Raw genomic sequence first — 18342 nt, forward strand, 5'->3', positions numbered from 1 at the left:
GGTCGCCCTTCAAAGGCCTAAACAGACTTGGAAAATAAAACACTGCAGGACAGAAGGGTGTGCAGAAACATGTAAAACTGGCAAGTTTATGCGTAGCACCGTAAATAAATAGTGGGGATAGGAACGTTGGCCTGAGACATTATATAAATGCATTTGGAGAAAATTGGCTATAAAACTCTGCAAGTTGCACTTCACCTATTATGATTTTACAGACTGCCAAAAAAAAACCATAAATGCCATTGTCAAAGGGACATAAAGCAATCCAAAGCACACAGAGACGCTACTTTTACAAGCAGCAATCACATTTTTATTTTTCAGTACCTTTATACAAGTAGATGGACAAAGAGAGAGAAACTCTGGGAGATTATTACTATTCAATACAGGCCATGTATCATGCCATTAAACAGACCTCTCTCCTTTGGGACAAGTTAAATAATGTACAGTTATCAAAATTGTATTAGTCTTTTGCATGATTAAAACGTTGTAAATAAAACATAAGTGTAAGCAGCCAGGAGAGGATTGTAAAAGACAGTCCTACTTTAAACGAGACATTGAGGGAATTTAGTTCAGCTCTAAGTTTCTGAACTCAAAAACAATATCCACTATTAAAATATTGATTTTTTTTCCTGTTTATTTGAAGCTGACATTGCCAGAGGAGACAGTTACATCTGACATCATGATGTGACCTAGCCTATCTCTTTGGGGCTGTGCATTAGATGTTGACAGGCATCAGCTCCGAGCGTTGATGGAGGGTGATAATAAGACCCGAGGCAGCCCTGTGCGGGCCTTATCCATGCATTCTTCGTATGCAAATCAGTAGCTACTGCCTCCTTTGTTAGGCAAGGTTTGTACAGTGTGCTCTTCTTCCTTTATCATTCGTACTGCCAAGCCTGCGGAAATGAAAAGCAATGCAAATATGCCAGGCTTTTAGGAGTCGGCAGATAAAGCAGGGAGACCTTCAAACTGCAAAGCTTCATCCGCTTCAGTTTAGCCTTGACCGAGGCATGCAAATTATACCTGAGACGTAGGGAGAGTGACGCCGCAAGCTGCACAGGCGCAAAGCTGGGGCTTGAGATAGGCAAATCTCTCCTGGAGCAGGGTTAATTGGCAGAAAATATCTATAGAAAGGTTTAGAAAAGGGGGTTTGTGAAGTCCCACCAGAAAAAGCACACTTATTTATGCCTTATACTGTTTGGGGTTTGACAGTGGAATGCTGGCACAGCATTTTGGCCTCTCATTTCGCTTCTAGGCAAGCATGTGCTCCATTGTTGACCTTGGTACAGGAAGCAATTGAGCACTGCTTTATCAGATCAGTGTTACATTCTCAGTTCTTACTGGAGTTTTAAGGACTTTTTCAGGAGCTCCCTGTTGTGGTGTCATCCTTATTGTGCTGCCGGATGCATGTTTGCGTATTGGATGCTCCCACGATAACATCTATGAGCCAAAAAGTTTGGGTAAATGAGAGCTTGCGGCAAAACTGAAAGGAGTACAAGTAAACAAAACCTAGATTGTGCGCATACCCAAGAAATGAAGAGGCATATTAATGGCAGAGAATGCATTATTTTCTGATCTAGATCTGACTTTTATGTTTATCTAACTGAATCAGTGACTTTGGACGTTATTACTATTTTAAATAAAAAAAGAAAATTAGTCCATGTTCATTTGCATAGTGTATTTAAAAACAGGGTGGTAAGCCACAAAATAAATAGCAATGCAGAAAAACAGGTTAAAATAAAAACTGTAAACAAGAAGTTGATACAAACTGTAAAATCAATGGCTGCATAAAATAAACATGATACAACACAAAAGCAAGACACAACACTAAACCTGCACAATCAATATGGTCCAGCATAATGTTGCACCAGCTACAAATGTGAAAATGTGTGGATTGAGCAATAAGAGCAGTGTATTACAGCAATCAAATATTAAGAAGATTAGTGCAGTGGTAACAATCATTTCGCTTCTCAGATTACTCATGTACTGCAAATCCCTACTCTCTTCTTCTTTTTTCTTTCAGGGTTGTGCCCTAAGATTTTGTTACAGTGTGCATTAATGCTTGCATGTAGGTATGTATGCATGAGCGTGTGCTTGAATGTGCATATTTGGGATTATTTTTTGCACTTGTCTGTAATATGTGAATTTTATCCAGACTGTGCAACCTGTGTCAATTAAAAAGTAAAATAAAAATCAGCAAACAAAAAGAATAATTACGTCATTATTGGATAGATATTGGATGGATGTTTTCGTTATTTCCTCTTCAGCCTCAGCTGATGGGCACAAGGTTACAGTAGGTTTATACCTCAGCTGGTTGTGATCAGTTTAGACATGTAGTCTAAATCTGCTGCATACAGCTGAACCACAGTTTGACCTCTCTTTGTTTAGTCCATCATTTATGGTTTATTTAAGAGCTGACCTTTCGTGGTAATTTCCTGTAGGCTGCTGTGGAAGCTCAACTCATTGGCGCACAGCCCCATTACCCCCACCCTCTGAACCTTTATCTGACATTGTCAGCACTAAAGGGAGCCTTCATGTGGCCTGACGGCTCCATGTGAAAGTAGCAGGAAGAGGAGACTATTAATATAACTGTGGTCAAAGGACACCCGTGTACACTGACCTGAGAATTACTCATGAGGAAAAAGCATGGCTGGATTTCCTACTACAAAGTATTCTATATTTGTAAAGACTTCATTGGCACATTTTAAATGAGAATAAAAAAAAGACATTGAGGGAGAGAGAGGAAGACAGGCAGAGGCAATAGAGGGAGGAGGGGTGAAAGAGGATGGTTGAGGAATGGTAGGAGTTCCCCAGTGTGTTTTTGAGTGTGCCGGTAACAATCCTGCCCGTCTCCCTGAAGTGCAGTGTGCCATGCAACGACATAAGCCTCTGGCACTTTACCTACGATGAAGGTGAAGAGGCATAAAGGATGTGACAAAACAAGTCTCAGTGGCGATAATTTAACTCAAAGACTGCACTTATAGAAACTACATCTCTGTAAAGTGCCTATGATTGACAAAAGCTGTCAATCTAGGGAAATATAGGCTTGGAACATTTTGTCCCCTACTGACTGTTAAAGGATATAATCAATGCTTTTCTTCTTCTTCTTCTTCTTTTAAATTAAATCCACTTGTAAAATTGATGCCGTCTTCAGTTTTAAGCCAACAATGCTCTTGGGAAATAACAAGAAAAAAAGTCCTGGACTAAGTAGCCTGTGATGTGATGTCTTGGGGGTAGTGGGAAACCACTGAGCACAAAATTAAAAATTACATCAGCTTTTGTTTTCCTCAGTCTCAGTAGTCCCCAAAAAGTTCGGTTTTTGTTGTTTCTTTTTTTTTTAAAAGCCCGGCTTCCAACAGATTAAGCCTGTTATAATTTAAATAACCAAACACAAAATAAAATGAGGTAATTACCCAAATGATGGTATCAAACAAATAGAGGACATTCTGCTGCTAAATCTCAGAAAAGTAGCAACATTTTAATGACAAGAAATATAGTAAACTTTTGACAGCATCCACTGCCCCGTTATTATTAATCAGTCATGTAAATAAATAAAAATCAAGCTTAAACTCTTCATCTTCAATGAAATGCTTTAATTTAGTATATGCACATTAGACAATATTTAGACATGTAACATCGAAGTACTGCAGCAAAAGGAAACAAGCATTTTTTCCTGTATGCTTGTGGCCATTCAAGTGCAATATTATTACTTGAAGTATAATTCTTCTTCATCGCTTTTCTAACCTTATTGACGTTACATTTCTATCAGCTATGATAATATTCTACTCGCCAAAGTAACGAGTCACTGAGATCTGGGAACTATGTGACAACGAAGCCTGTAAATAAGCCAACAAACCTAAGAGGAGGAACTTAGGGTGGATGCATCTTTTATGACGGTAATAATGCTTCACTGCACAGGAAAATTATGCGTACAACGACATCAAAGTAGGCGATGGGTGTTTACAACAGAGGCTTCTTACTTTCAGTACTGTCACAATGTTGTCAAATCTCAGCATCTTTACGTTGTGAGTAAATGTTATCATAGCTCAAAGAAATAATTGTCAAATCTACTTCTATAGATCACCACAGGAAGAAAACAATGTGTAAACTGCTTCTTATTTCAAAACGTCAGTAGAGTTGCAGTCCTTTATATAAAATGAAATAGGTTTAGTACAGTAGGACTTCTAATTAGTAATACATTATGTTCATTCTTGAGTATTAACATTCAGTGCATGGATAATACCTGCAGGCCAATACTGTAAGCAAATGAAATGCCAAGGTTGATATGTGATATGAAACTTTTATTGCAGAAATTACATTTATGCTCTGTTTAAATAAGTTAAGTGCCATAGTAGCCAAATGCAACACTCCTGGTTTGATTCCAGCCATGTTTGCTGTCTATTCCCTCTCCAGTCGAGGCAAAAAATAACCCTAAAAACGGCTGAATGAACAATCTCTACAGTTACTGTGAGTTTTGTGCCTTCAGCAGCGTTGAATTTCACATGAATTAAAATATACATTTCTGATGTGACATTTAGATTTACATTTAGATGACAGCATCCAAGGACAGTTTACATCATTTTATTTTATTTTATCTTTTTCCTGAATGATTCCGGCTGACAGCGGGATGTTTAAAACGTTTTTTGGAATCTCACTTGTGAGGAGCAGAACAAAAGAGAGAATAAACCTCGGTGTGCCTCAGGGAAATACAAAACATGAACTTCATGCTTCTGCGATAAAGGGATAAGATGAGAATCCACGTGTGGTGGAAAAGCTAAGTAGAATAGAGGTGGAGAAAAATGATATACCATAACCTTAACCATCGCTAGGCTTATTGAAAATCAACAAAACTCAGGTCGTAGTTGGATACTTGTGTGGCCTCCACCTACTGTGCCTGCACACCGTGAAAGATGTGCATTGTAAAATACGTACCTCTTGATTTGGGTTCCTCTATGAAAGTCCGTGTTTACAAGTCTGCCAACACGTGTTCAACTTTAAGACGTCTTAAAGGAAAACCTTTCAAATACTTCACACAGTACCACTGAACACTTCTCATACTGTTGGGTGCTCACAAGTTTAAAAATATGTATGGACTCTAAGGACACTGCATTACATATACTTTGTTATCCCTTTGTATTTTTTTAATTATTTAAAAAAAAGAGTTTTATATATATATTTTTTTGGTTAAACACAGATTCTGTAAATCAACTAATCTCGAGACATGATAACCACAGAAAAACTGTGAGGTTTCTATACATAAGGAATGACAGGTTGTTTAAGGACGTCTTCATATCCTGATTATAAAATATTATGGACAAAATGTTTGACTAAAATTCCAAATATTTACAAAACATTAGCAAAACAGAAGGAAAACACGAAAAAGTCTCCATGACTTAAAGTCCTGGGTGATATCACTGGTAATATACATCATCACGACCATCTGTTAATTGTATTGTAACTGTATTAGAACATATTTAGTCAGAATCTTCCTCTGTTACTGAAATTAATGGTCCTGTAAACATGAGCATTTGTATTTGTACACAGCTGACAGCAGTTTAGATGGCTGCAGCGCTTTCATTTCATCATTCGTTTGAGTCTAACTTTGAATATTTGAATGTGGCTTCCCACTGATGTGAGCCGAGTATTCGCAAACCAGGGTGCACATTTGTTTAATTATGCTGATAGATGCCAGTGACTAATGAAACACATATCTGGCATTTATAATATTGCGGGAAGATAATATGCTGCTCTGGCACTGAAAAGTTTCATTTGATCAAATAAAACTGTAATAATTAGATCATTCTGCAGTGTGATTATAGATTCTGTAGTGTAGAGTATCACCATCTGTGACTCTCATCAGGTAGTTTTCCAAATCACGTATTTTCTTCTTCTTCTTCTTTTTTTAAAAACACTGTACTAGGATGACTCTTCTTAATATAGGCAAAGTACGCTTTAAGAACCAAGAGTAATTTTTGCAACACCTGCAAAAAAATAAGAAAAATGACATTCTTTTTTTTTTTCCCTCAGAGAGCACCGATTCAGCTTTGAGACACAATGCAAGGTATCGTACATTCACATTGTATGGGATGAGAAAAAAGCTGGCAAAGCTTATAAAGTGATGCTAATGTGCTTTGTGATGCGATGGTAGTCCCCAGCTTTCAGCTCTAAACAGATGGGATCTCTCCCACAGGATCAGATAAAAGACGTCCATTTCCAACTCTGCAGAGCATGGCAGATTCCACAAAGGCTGCCTCTCAAACGCGTCGTGTCCATGGGCGCTCACACAGAAATCCTGTGGCACGGCACACGTAGCAATGATGAGGTTAAATTGTGGCGCATCAATCTTAACTAAGGAGGGGAGCTGTTCAAAACAATCCCACAGCACACACCTAATCTGTAGTGGCCTGTGCCTCTGCTGCAAAGATCACGATGCGCCATCCTGAACATTCAAAGGATCCTATGGGCTGACTTATAAGCAGCATTAACTCATTAGCGTGCTTATTTCACAGGTTCGAACATAACATGCCATGCTCTGGGACAGAGGCACCGCCTTCTCATCATATACTCAAATGTACAGAATTTATGGAGTAGGTGATTCAAGCCTAAGCTATGGAGAATTCTATGAATACACATAAGTTTGCCACATCACACTGTCAGTGGGAGCTGCCATACCATAAGAATATTCTCTAAACCCTCCCCACTTGTCCTAGTACCTGCTGCTGCTCCCTCCTTCAGTCTGCGAAAACCTTTTCCTCCAGAGATAACTGCAGCAGAAATCACCCTGTCCCTGCGGCCCCCATCCCTTTCACAAGTGCGTCCCCGGACCCACATTTCTGGGTCATCGCTGAGCTCGTAGATAGATCCGTCTTCCACGCTGTGCTCTAAAGACTCCAGCGAGGAGTCCGACGCCTCGTCGCCCAGCGCCGTTAACGGCCGTCCGGGCAGTCCCGACGTGGAGCGCAGCTTATACTGCAGCAGAACGCCACGCCCTTTGCCTCTCCCCTCTCCCTGGTAGGAGCTGGAAGGTTGCAGGGATTCCTGAGAGGAGTTGTCACTGCGATCCTCGACTACACATGCAGAGTCTGGGCTCTCCCCAACAGAATCCCTCTTTAGAAGTTCAGGAGACAGAGAACTTGTGGTGGCCGCCAAAAAGTCCACAGGCCCACAGTGGGCATTTAGTGAGATCATTCCCTTTCCTGAAGAAGGCAGAAGACAAAAATATTCAAATGGCATTCTGCTATAAACAGGGCCGGGGTCAAGACGTCATGAGTTGCATCAATTAAATGTGAGAATAATGCAAGTTCCAATTTCAAATGTATGAACTTGAAATAATTTGAACCCAGCCTTGGATCATATGTCATCAGCTGTTAACTGTGTCAATTTATCATAATCCTACCAATATAGCAGCAATAACGGCAGCTATAGTTTGTGGCATATTTACATATTAATCAATAAACTAGCCTGGAATAAGATGGCCGTGAAGTAAGGGTACTGCAAGTGGGAAACTAATGACCTCATTTCCTTGGCATTATAAACAAAACACAGCCAAGCAGTTTTTAAATTATCCTTCGAAAACATATATACACACAATGATTTGTGTCTTGTCAGCCTAGTTATATTTGCACTGATTCCCACGGTAACAAGAAGAATGTGAAGTGCGACCTCAATAATGGGCAGTGCAGAGTAATTTTCTTTCGAAAAAAAGCACAACTCCTCCATTTTCTTTTGACCTCTTAAGAGGCCGTTCAATCAGAGTCAGACACCCCCTTTCTGATCCATACCTGTTATTTTGGGGATGCCCTCCAGTTTGGAAACTGGAAGAGTGATAATTAAGCCTTGAGCTGTGCCCACCCATAACAGCCCCTGGCAAATTAGAAGACTTGTGACTCGCATGCTCTTCTGACCTGCAATATAGAAAACATTGACAGAAAATTGAGTTTTCTTCACCACGTATTGTTACAGAATAACATAGTTCAAAACTCCAGCATGTTATTGGAGATTGTGGAATAAAAATAGACTCCCTGCTGATAAAAAGATACAACCAGACTGGATGGTCTATCTTTTAGAGAATGAATTATGGGCTTTCATTTATTTTAATAATACCAGAACAGTTCAGTCCTAGTATGTCCACATAAATAAGTAAATAAATAGAAATACTTTCATTGTTGATTCCCGGTGTTAGCTTTAGGTAAGATTTAAGCTCTGTGATCAGTCTGTATTTGCCAAGCTTAACACATGCACAGCACAGCTACCTAGGGCTCTGGGTTACATAAGATTATGAAAAGTTGGATCCATGTTCTTGCTACTGACCCAGTTGAAAGAAAACTCATAGAAGCACAACAGAAGAAACGAGACTGTGAACTCAATATTAAACATTTTTGTCTGCGAACTGAGTGCTTCAGAAATGTGGAGCTACATCGTTTTCATAGTCGCTGCACCTTCTATACTAAAACAAACCCAACTTTAACACGAACATGGGTCTGATTTTTAAAAAGTCCTGATGGTGAAAATATGAGTGTGTATACTACATGCTGTAGGCCACAAGTTTGTGTATTATCTGCTGTGCAGGTATGTGTCAGGTGTGTCTCCCCAAAACAATGCTGCACAAAACTGATACTGTGATATGAAGGGGTTGGTGTTTTTTGCTCTGTGACAGTTTTGTTGAGACACAGCCACCTCCTGCTTTATTTTATTTTGGGAAGAGCAATATCTTGTCTTATTCGTAGCTTGAACCTCTGCTGTTTTTTACTGGCCGTTCTTATTAAAAAATATCATTTTCAGCTGCTTCGTAATTATACTAGCTGATTTATTTTTAAAATTGCGGGCTGTAATTTTCATATTATTATTCAAAATATATTTATTTTGCAATTTCTGGGAAGATTTAGAGTGCAAGCGAAGCAGAAGGCATGGGAGAAATGTTTTGCTGACTGTAGTGGAGGGAGTTCCAACTCTCCTGATAACACACACGCACACACGCATCTACAAAAGTTTTGATTTTTGTGTCTTGTTATTTATCTTAACCAGGGCCATCACTGTGCACGTGGACAAGCAGAATTAGCTTTAACTCTTTACCTACTTATTTATTCTCGTCTGTAGTTGATAACACCAGATGTGATGCACTGCAGCAAGTTGTTATTCATTCTGCTACAATTCAGGCATATTTTCTTTTCCTTTAGAGTGTGTTAATAATCCTTTGGATAAAGTTAACTTTGAAATTCTGTTATAGAGCATGATGCAATATTCAACATATATTTTGTACTGTTAGGTTTCCCACTGCAGAGCTGTTTGTAGCACTGCATTAGTGCCTTGGAAAGGATAATTGCACCCTCTTATTGTACATGCACATTCTTTGTTTCCAGTTAACAAAGGACTAAAAAAACATTGTTGCTGTGGATTTATTTTTGCATTCCTTATGTGGTCCCTCAGCTTTTGGCTCCCACTGTGGCCTAGTTATCTATAGAACCATTTACCATAATATCCATGGCAATGATAATTGAATTACACCAACAGTCATTTGAATACAACCAAGAGAATGCTCATTTACATGTGTAGCTGTATTTACACGCGGTTGTGTGTCATGCTCAGATTATGACGATTTGCATGAGTGGCTCAACACTGTTATTAATTAATTAATTTCACTGTGCAGAGATGAATCCTGCCAAGTAAGAAGTTCATGCAGTGTGTACAAGAGGAAGCGCAGTGAGCAAACAGAGCGCAGAGGCCTTTGGATGGAGACGTTAGAGGGTCACAGCAGTTAGTTAGACGTCGGGGGAAATGGCTTTTATCTCAAAACTGTTTATTTGAGCTGTTTGTCTGTTTGTGCTTTGGTTAGAGGGCTTAAGTGAGAGAATGATGCTCATGAACACCCACTCACAGGCTACCATGAAATCTCAAGTTAAGTCAGAAGATGTGGGCACCAGGCATTGTCTTTAGAACAGTGTTACAGAGGGATAATGGCAAAGATTAAGGAGGTATAGCTTAACCTCGAGCAATATTGCACCTCCAATTTTTACAGCAATGTACACACTCCGAAATGTAGTGGGTTTATCGTGGGAGCTTAAAAAGAAGATGTCTCCAAAAGATAAATGTTTCCCTATGATATGTCACTGAGGAGTTTATTTTGGGATATTTTTTTCACCCTAAGGATAGAACTATTAAAGGCATTAGTAGAGAAGAGATCAGCAGTTTTCTCTGCCTCAGAAACTTCTCTGTTGTTTACTGCAACTGGAATTCCCTGTTGAGTATAAATCACATTAAGGGGAGAGGATTAGGGGGTATATCATTACTGCATGTCCTAGCATAAGTCAAGGAGAAACCTAAGGGAGCAGAGACCGAGTGATGGAAAGCAACTATCAGTAATTCATGTGCAGTATCTTTGGTTGTAGAGTGTCGAGGGATCCGCTTTTCTCTTGTGAGCTCAACAAATCACAACTTAAGTCAAAGATCCTCTTCCTTTTGTGGACCCAGAAGACATGAGCCGCGCAACTCTTTTTCTTTTCACCCTGTAACTTCCCCCAGGGCCAAGTCTTGAGGCTGTGACCCTCCCACAGATCTACTGCATATTTCAAGGGGGAGCACCAGCGCTGGGTGAAGATGACCTCTGGGTCACAGTTTTCTCCAGATACTATGGCCATAGGAGCCTGTTCTCCTTAAAGTCTCCTCGTGAGCGGGGGGGAAAAAAAGGAACTTTGATCTAAAAGAGAAAGGTTCTGTGCTTGAAACATATGCCTGTTGGTATTCTTTCTTTACACAACTCACAAGAGAAAAGCTTTTTATTCCTGATATGATGGAGTAATGCTCTAAATACATCAATCACACTCTGGTGTGACTCAATAAAAGGACCAAATTTTCTGAATCCAGATGTATTTATACCTCTCCCTTAAGCTTAAAGCGATCTTCAATATTCTGAATTCATGTTACAAATAGGCTAATAGGTGCACAAGCCACCGCTTGAAAATGTTTGAGCGAAGTTGACACTGAGTCAAACTATCATTATCACATTAGACACTTTTAGGTATGCTCTAATTTGTTTACCATAGTTCTTGCTTAAAAAAGGGAAAAACACCCACAGTTGCAGATAAATATTTCATCCATCATGAAGGAAGGTGCACAGAAAGTAATGGGTTCTCTGTGGCATCCTAAACACACTGCAGTGAGAAGTAAAACAGGGGTGAGAGGATTTTAAAGCAGAGTGGAAAAGATGAAAAAGGGAGCGTAAGGGAAAAAGTGGGACAAAAAGAAAGTAAAATATTAACTCAAAAAGAGGATAGAGGGGAGGTGCATGTAGAGAAGAAGAGGTAAAATGGCACGATATTAAACAAGCATGGATTTGAAGAAAGGCAAGAATATTTTCAAAGTAATCCTATGTATAAAATCTTTAAGGCTGCCATTTTACTACTGCTTAATGACATTAATCTTTTTTTTATTAATCCCTGTCATTCACCGAGAGACTCTATTATGGCTTTCCAGAGGCCCGAGATGGATACTTATCAGGTCAATCTTGTGAGTGCAAGAAACCAAAGGAGAAGAATATTTCTCTGCATTCTGGAGGAAAGCATCATGTCGTGCAATAAAGACAAACCCCAAAAAATGAAACAGGCATGTACCAGTGTTCTGGAGCGTTGAGCGTGTTGAGATGTTGATTTCCTGCAGAAGTTCCAACGTTTCAGTATGAAAGAGACGAATGGAGGAACCTTCTGAGAATGCCATCCACACCCCTCCACCAGCACACGCCATGTGTGCAACACTGACCAGCGGGTCTGGATGAACTTCAAACTTCTGTCAAACAAACAGTTTATTTCTGTTACAACAACATGTGAAGAAAATGCAATCATCCATTTCATCAATAAATAATATAGAAAACATTTAGAAAACTGAAAGGTTAGCTCTCTCTGGATTCTCGTTCTGGTCTTTCAAACAACAGACATGACTTTTTCTCCACATAATGAGTGGACATCCAATATTGAGGCCTCGGTACAATATTTGCAAGATTTTCAGCATCAACTATAAAAATACAGCTAAAATACAAAGTGAACCAGAGAAAAAATGACAACATTTTCAGTTAGCGTTCAAATTATTGTGGCATTCAATTCAAATTTCAAGAGTGTAGTGTTCATTTTTTTTGTTAAATATCTAAGATAACTGCCGTGGTTATATTACAACTCGATGAGGTCGAAGTAGAAGTCCCCTGAATAATACATTTAGTGTTGCTCTACAAATAAAGTCTAGCTGTCCCTCCTAATTTAGTCATTTAAAGAGTCACTGACACACGGGGCATGTTTTTGCATCATTGCCTTGGCTTCTATCATTTTAAGAGCACAATGGAAAAATAGTTTTGGGCACAGTCTTAATGAGTAGCTTGAAATAAATGCAATGAGCCTTATCATGGCAACACATACAGCCCCTGCGGTCTAAGGCGTGACAAGGGCTGCTTTGGGCATCATCTTGAAACTCATATCACTGTCAATGCACAAGTTGCATGAAGCTGGGCAATTAGTCAGTGAGAGTGACTCAGTATGGATGAGAATGCACCACCCACCCCAACCCAAGTGCACCAGCAGACAGGGATTACCACCTGTTTGTGTGCCCTTGCCAGTGGGTCCTCCTTTGTTTGAAATTAGGGAAAAGGAGAGAAGACTTTGATGTGTTTTCCCTTTTAATTGACTCCTCAGCAGTGGGTGCCTGTTCCACTAGGGAAACAATATGCAGTGCATCTCTACGTTTTTCAAGTGCAGCCATCGAAAAATTAGATATCCATAATAACAAGGAAAATTTCACCTTCAATAAGCCATTGCAATTCAAATATATTGACACGTTTGGAGAGAAAAATTCTGTTGCACTGCATGCGATGTATAAGTAATGCATTCCTCAATATCGAGCAAGGTGGCTCTAAAACGGACTTCCAGCTCATCAATGGGTAACATACTGCGGCGGTTAGACGCCATCTTTCCTGCCATGTGTGTGAAACCACCTGGATGGGATCCTGGAAAAACGAAACCAACACATCAGGCCCATCTGACGGGGCTACAAGGATTCTCAAAAAGTGCCCAAGAATATTTAAAATATTGATTTAATGGGTGTAATAAAATTTACAAAAGCATCGATTCACATTTCAGCCCGCACGGCAAAATCCATTCCATATTTCATCACACGTATACTGTAGATAAAACACAGTGAATGCCCATTGTGTTGTGTCAAATACGAGGTAAGTAAAAGCCACAACTGTTGCCCCCAACCAACAACGTGGTATTAGTCTCCTGAATCCAACGCTGCTTACAGAGATGAGTTAGTCAGTGAAGCTTGACAGTAGTAATGTGCCCTTTCCACTCAGCTCGGCAGTGCCACACTAACAGCAACATCTCCCCTATATTCCTCCCACCAGCAGTGGGAAATAACAGCAGAGCTAAAGCCACAAACACCACAGCTGGTCTGAACAGCTCATTAGTCCTTCATTACACAGGGTGACAAGGTGTCTTTGTCCTTTTCTGAGTGCAAAGTCCACATCTTCACTCTAAGGGCGAAGGAGCTGAGTGGACGTGTGAGTGATAGGCGAAAGCAGGAAGAGTAAGAAATAGTAATGGGAAGAGGAAAGAACAAGGCCTGCCAGTCAGTATTGATCAAAGCCTGTATGCCCACGTATGTCCTACTTTGTTAAGGTCTGGTTATATGGGAGTGACTCAAACCTCCACAGACTGTTGGAGTTTGTGGAGCACTGTAATGATACTGAGACTGGATGTTGAGTGCCTGAAATAACGAAGCCAAGCTTGGCAGTTTTCGAGCAAAATGAAATTTGTGTATGAATCAAAACAAACAAACCGAGCTCTGTTTTACTCTCATAGTCAGATCCCCTACTGCGTGACAATCTACTAAATAAAAAATCCCTTGATTGGTTGAAATTTTCTTCATTTTCTAATCAATGAAGGTGTTTCAGAGTCCCGTCGTATTCAGCGTTCCTGCTGCTACCAAACCCTTTCCTCTGGCGTGATGTGAATGTAAACAGGGTTATAATTTTAGTAATTTCGTTGTTTTTGTTTGAGTGAAACAGTTTAATAACAAATAAAAACACTGTTCCCTCCACCCCGACACACACCTTCTGTGTGTGTTTGGTGTAAATAGGGTTGGTCGGTGTGAACATGCCTCACAGCGTGACTGTAGCAATTGTATGTGAAGAGACACAGTGGGTGTGGCGGTGGGGGAAAGAGTTGGTGGCAATCCTTTTTAGGTCAAGAGGGGGGTATTTTTTTGTTGCAGTGCCAACTGAACGACATCTAGGTTGAGCTCTGTTAGTCTGAATACAAGAAAACAAACAGCTGAGAATAACACAAAAGCACACTTCTTAAAGCTATATTTATTTTCATGGCCAGCAGGAGCGACTGCAAGGTCGACTGCATTAGAAAACGCTCCAACTTCTGACTTAAAATAATACATCAATAATTTTTTTCCTGATGAGCATGTGGTCTCAATCCTTACTTTTACATCTTGATTGACAAGTCACTTCCTAACCACGTAGCCTTTGCTGTCACGACCATTTCCAAAAAGTTGTAAAGTGAGGGCTTGCTGTGAGGTAATTGATCACTCTTACTGAAAAGAAACAGCCTGATAGAGATAGATAACTCTCTAAAGCAGCACCTTTAGTCTTGCCACACTTTATCAACTCCACCAGTCTGAAGCTAGAAAATCTTAAACTGCATAGGAAAACCACAGAAACGGTCAGCACATTATTAGAACCCTTTGAAAGCTGCATATGTAAACATTTAAGCATGTAAATGTTAGATCTGCAACCTCTGAACATATTTTTGTAAATGAACACAAATATGGATTCACTTCTAAAACCTTACAGAACTTCACAACCAACAAGTGAAGTCACGAGGGGTCTACACATTTCAAATTCAGTCTATGCATAAAACAGATGTGTGCCAAATTAGAGGTGTGATTAGTGGGAACTAATGCTGATCTTGGCAAGGATTGGATCTCTGCTTCTGTCTGAAAAAACATTTTAGCACCACTAACAACTCAGACGGCAACGGGCGTTTTGATTAATATAGGCTAGATTAGCATGAAATTTTGCACCGACCTAGATGGCTCCAAGAGGTTGAATCACAAATAACGATTAAATGATGATCCATTTTCATAAACAGGGAAAATCTGTTGAGGTTGGGTCATAAACTGTACTTTGTTTTTAGAGCTGAACAAGATAAACGGCGTGCTATCTGAGCATTGAGAAAGTTGTCATTGTCATGCTAGTATTTGCATTTTGGTTAAAATAACACTCATCTTGTTTTCAGCTACAGATACAGCAGTGAAAAGTGCCATTTGGAGTTTCTTTGAACTACATAAAATATCCTTGTGTGATAAAACTGATAGCTGCTTCTGAATTTCTAAATGTGTTCTTTCTTCTATTATTGCTTTCTCCTTTCCTTACAAACATGGTATTTTTAAGCATTTGTCAGCACTATAATTTTCACGTACTCCACTGGGCTAGAGTGAATATAATTAAATAATACAAAGCTGAGAGTCCATACAATTTTGCAAGTGTTATGACAATCCTTTGGGGATCTGCTGAAGGCAATTTCAACACCACAGGAAGTATTTTCTTGTTTACCCAAACAGACTAAAAATGATATATTTAAATAACACTGTGCAGCCAAGGCCAGATTGTGAACATTTAAAAAGACTCTCACGATGAGCAGCAGGGTGCATCAAATGAAACGGGGCACGTGTCCAGCAGAGTCACAGATAAATGATTCAGAAGTACAAATCTCACAAAGTGGTGAACATCCATGTGGGGAAACAATGAAGTGAAGTAGAATTGAGTCCATGACCCTTGAGCCTTGAACCAAGTCACATCTCTTCCTGTAGGTGCCAAATACTTCTTGTCTAGATCCTGGATATGCACCACAGCCCCTGTGAAGTCAGCCCTCTTGAGTCCATATTAGTGAGGAAGACAAGGTTAGCAAAGTAGTAACCAGAGCTGACCTGCTAAGCTCTGTGGGAGATACTGTGAACCAGAACTGCGTGGTCATTCAGCTGATTAAGCTTGTGTCTCTGGAGAAGTAGACTACGGGAAAAAAGGTGAAGGAATAAAAGGAGACACTAGCTCGACTCGATTTTGAAGCATGCTGAAAAAGCAGCTATTTTTGATTTGAATATCCAGATCTGTCACATGATGTTTCTGAAAAAACCAAAAAACAACACCTATAAAATGTATCTTATATAATTCTGATTTTTGAGGAAGATGTTTTTTTTCCTCTACATCAGCAGTTTTATGATAGGCATAGGGGGAACAAAAACATCAGTAATTGCAATTGAAATGAAGGTGGTACATTTTCTACCGCTTTCTCCCCCCCGAAAATGTAACTCATTTACAATGAAAATGAAAAACACTTTTATATGAAATGAAATGAAGTGAATTCTCTTAATTGGTATTGTTTCTGTTTGTTAGTTGTTGTTTTTTTAATTAAATTCAGCAATTAATTTTATATGTCATAAACTTTTATTTACCCAGGAAAGGTTGACTTGGTACACATGCTCATTTAAGCTAACACCCTGTCCATTTATACAGCCATGTAGACTTACATCTGGGAGCTATAATTAAGCAGTAATGGTTTGCAGTTTTGCATCGGAATACCATATTAACATTACCCAGAAGAGTTTGTTTTATGTCATTCATTATTGTGTACCTCAGCTGGAGAAGTCACCCTGCTCTAAACCGCTAATGACGCGCTGTACAGAAGAACACCTTGGAGAATGACTACACGAAAAATGGAAACAATGACAAAGGCAACTAATTTTCTGGAGAGAATGGTACACATTCTGTGCCGCAACTTTGAGTGGCACAGAAAAATAAAACCATTTTCTGAGCAAGAACTCCAACAAACACTGTATGACTCTACAAGGGGTCTGTGTCTCTGTCTATGCAGCAGCTCCAGGCAGTAAATCTTGATTACATCACAGATTAGAATGCTGGCTCTCTAGGATGGCTGCATAAATCTTCCCAGAAAATGAAAGGAGTGTAAGTTTGCATTTCTTCAAATGTTGCAGAAAACAAAAATAGAACAAAACCACTGTAATGTGGATTTTCACTGAACTCATTTGTTTGCTCGCGTAACCTTTTGGAAAAAGTCAAAGATAATCTCTTTGAAGTTTATTTCTTAACCTGTTTTTAAACAGCGTCCACATTTCTTAATATGATGGGTAACCGTGATGAGATGCTAAATCTAGATGCAGTTGAAAATATAACATTAACTAATATTTCTTAGAACAAAATATTAGCAGGGAACATAAACGGATGTTCTAACAACTGAATTTTAGCATGCAATAATTTCTCTTCTGTCATTGGCCATGTGGAAATGAGATTTCACACAGACAGGGAGTGACAACAGCTATCAGCTCATCAGCTACTTGCTAACTATATCTGACTTGTTTCAACCAAATACATTTCTCTTTGTTCTATGGGCTTTTTCATAACGCAGATTTACTATCAGCTGTGGAAATTCAACAGTATTCAAATACTAACATTAAGTTTTGTGTTTTGCTCTGTTTTATTTAGTTTGAAGCAATGTAGAAAAATCACTGGCTGTTCACATTTTTAGCAGTTGTATACACTGCCAAACTGTATGTCCAGAGACAGTTTCTTTATTTACCTGTGTGTTGAAGCTAGATATTTCCATGACTGTGACAGAGTTCCCGCAGCTCGCCCACACTGAGTCGTCTAACACCAGCAGTGTCCGAACTGACTCTGTACCCAGGCTTACACATCTACGGGATTTAGGGTCCCAAAGATCATCTGAGGAACAAAAACAGTAACGAAATGAGAAAAAACAAACAAACAAACACCACAATGCTCAAAACTACAACCAACATGTGAGAAACCCCTTAAAATCAGAAAAGGCTATTATCACATCTAGCCTACAGTTATATTAATAAAGTCTGAACACATGCCCCACTTCTGCTGGAGCCCTTTCACACTGAGTAAGGCAATTAAAGTCAATTCTTCCCACTTGTACCACAGCAAGTTAGCTTGGTGTTTATAACGCAAAAAAATAAAAAAATAAATATAAATAGAGCTCTTTAACACTGTTGAGCAATTACGAAAGCTTCAGCGGAGAGGGTTCACGGAAGAGATTTGCTTTGTTTTTTTCATTCTACTGAACAACTGTGAGAGAACTACAGGTTGACTGAAGATTGTGGACTTCCATTTGAAATACCACACACTGTGTCTCACCACACACTGTGTCTCACCACACACTGTGTCTCGCCACACACTGTGTAACGCCACACTGTGTAGAACAATGCTTACACCCTTGCCACCCATATCCCAACGAGCCTGGTGTACACTTTAGTGCATTT

At 39.5% G+C, this 18342-nt stretch overlaps 1 protein-coding gene across 5 annotated transcripts in view; it reads right to left on the minus strand.

Moving 5' to 3' along the window:
• Positions 1 to 3566: 3566 nt before the first annotated feature.
• Positions 3567 to 18342, minus strand: part of arhgef10la (Rho guanine nucleotide exchange factor (GEF) 10-like a) — a 117821-nt gene continuing 103045 nt past the window's right edge. For all 5 annotated transcript variants that reach the window (XM_082532947.1, XM_082532948.1, XM_082532946.1 and 2 more), the window contains 4 exons: positions 17637 to 17779; positions 11601 to 11772; positions 7776 to 7898; positions 3567 to 7190 (listed from right to left, as the gene is read on the minus strand). In XM_082532947.1, the coding sequence (XP_082389073.1) occupies positions 6640 to 7190; positions 7776 to 7898; positions 11601 to 11772; positions 17637 to 17779 (989 nt within the window). In that variant the 3' untranslated portion in view covers positions 3567 to 6639. The remainder of the gene's footprint in view (positions 7191 to 7775; positions 7899 to 11600; positions 11773 to 17636; positions 17780 to 18342) is intronic.

The sequence above is a fragment of the Aulonocara stuartgranti genome (genome assembly GCF_965226115.1).
Source record: "Aulonocara stuartgranti genome assembly, chromosome: 5".
Lineage (NCBI taxonomy): Eukaryota > Metazoa > Chordata > Actinopteri > Cichliformes > Cichlidae > Aulonocara > Aulonocara stuartgranti.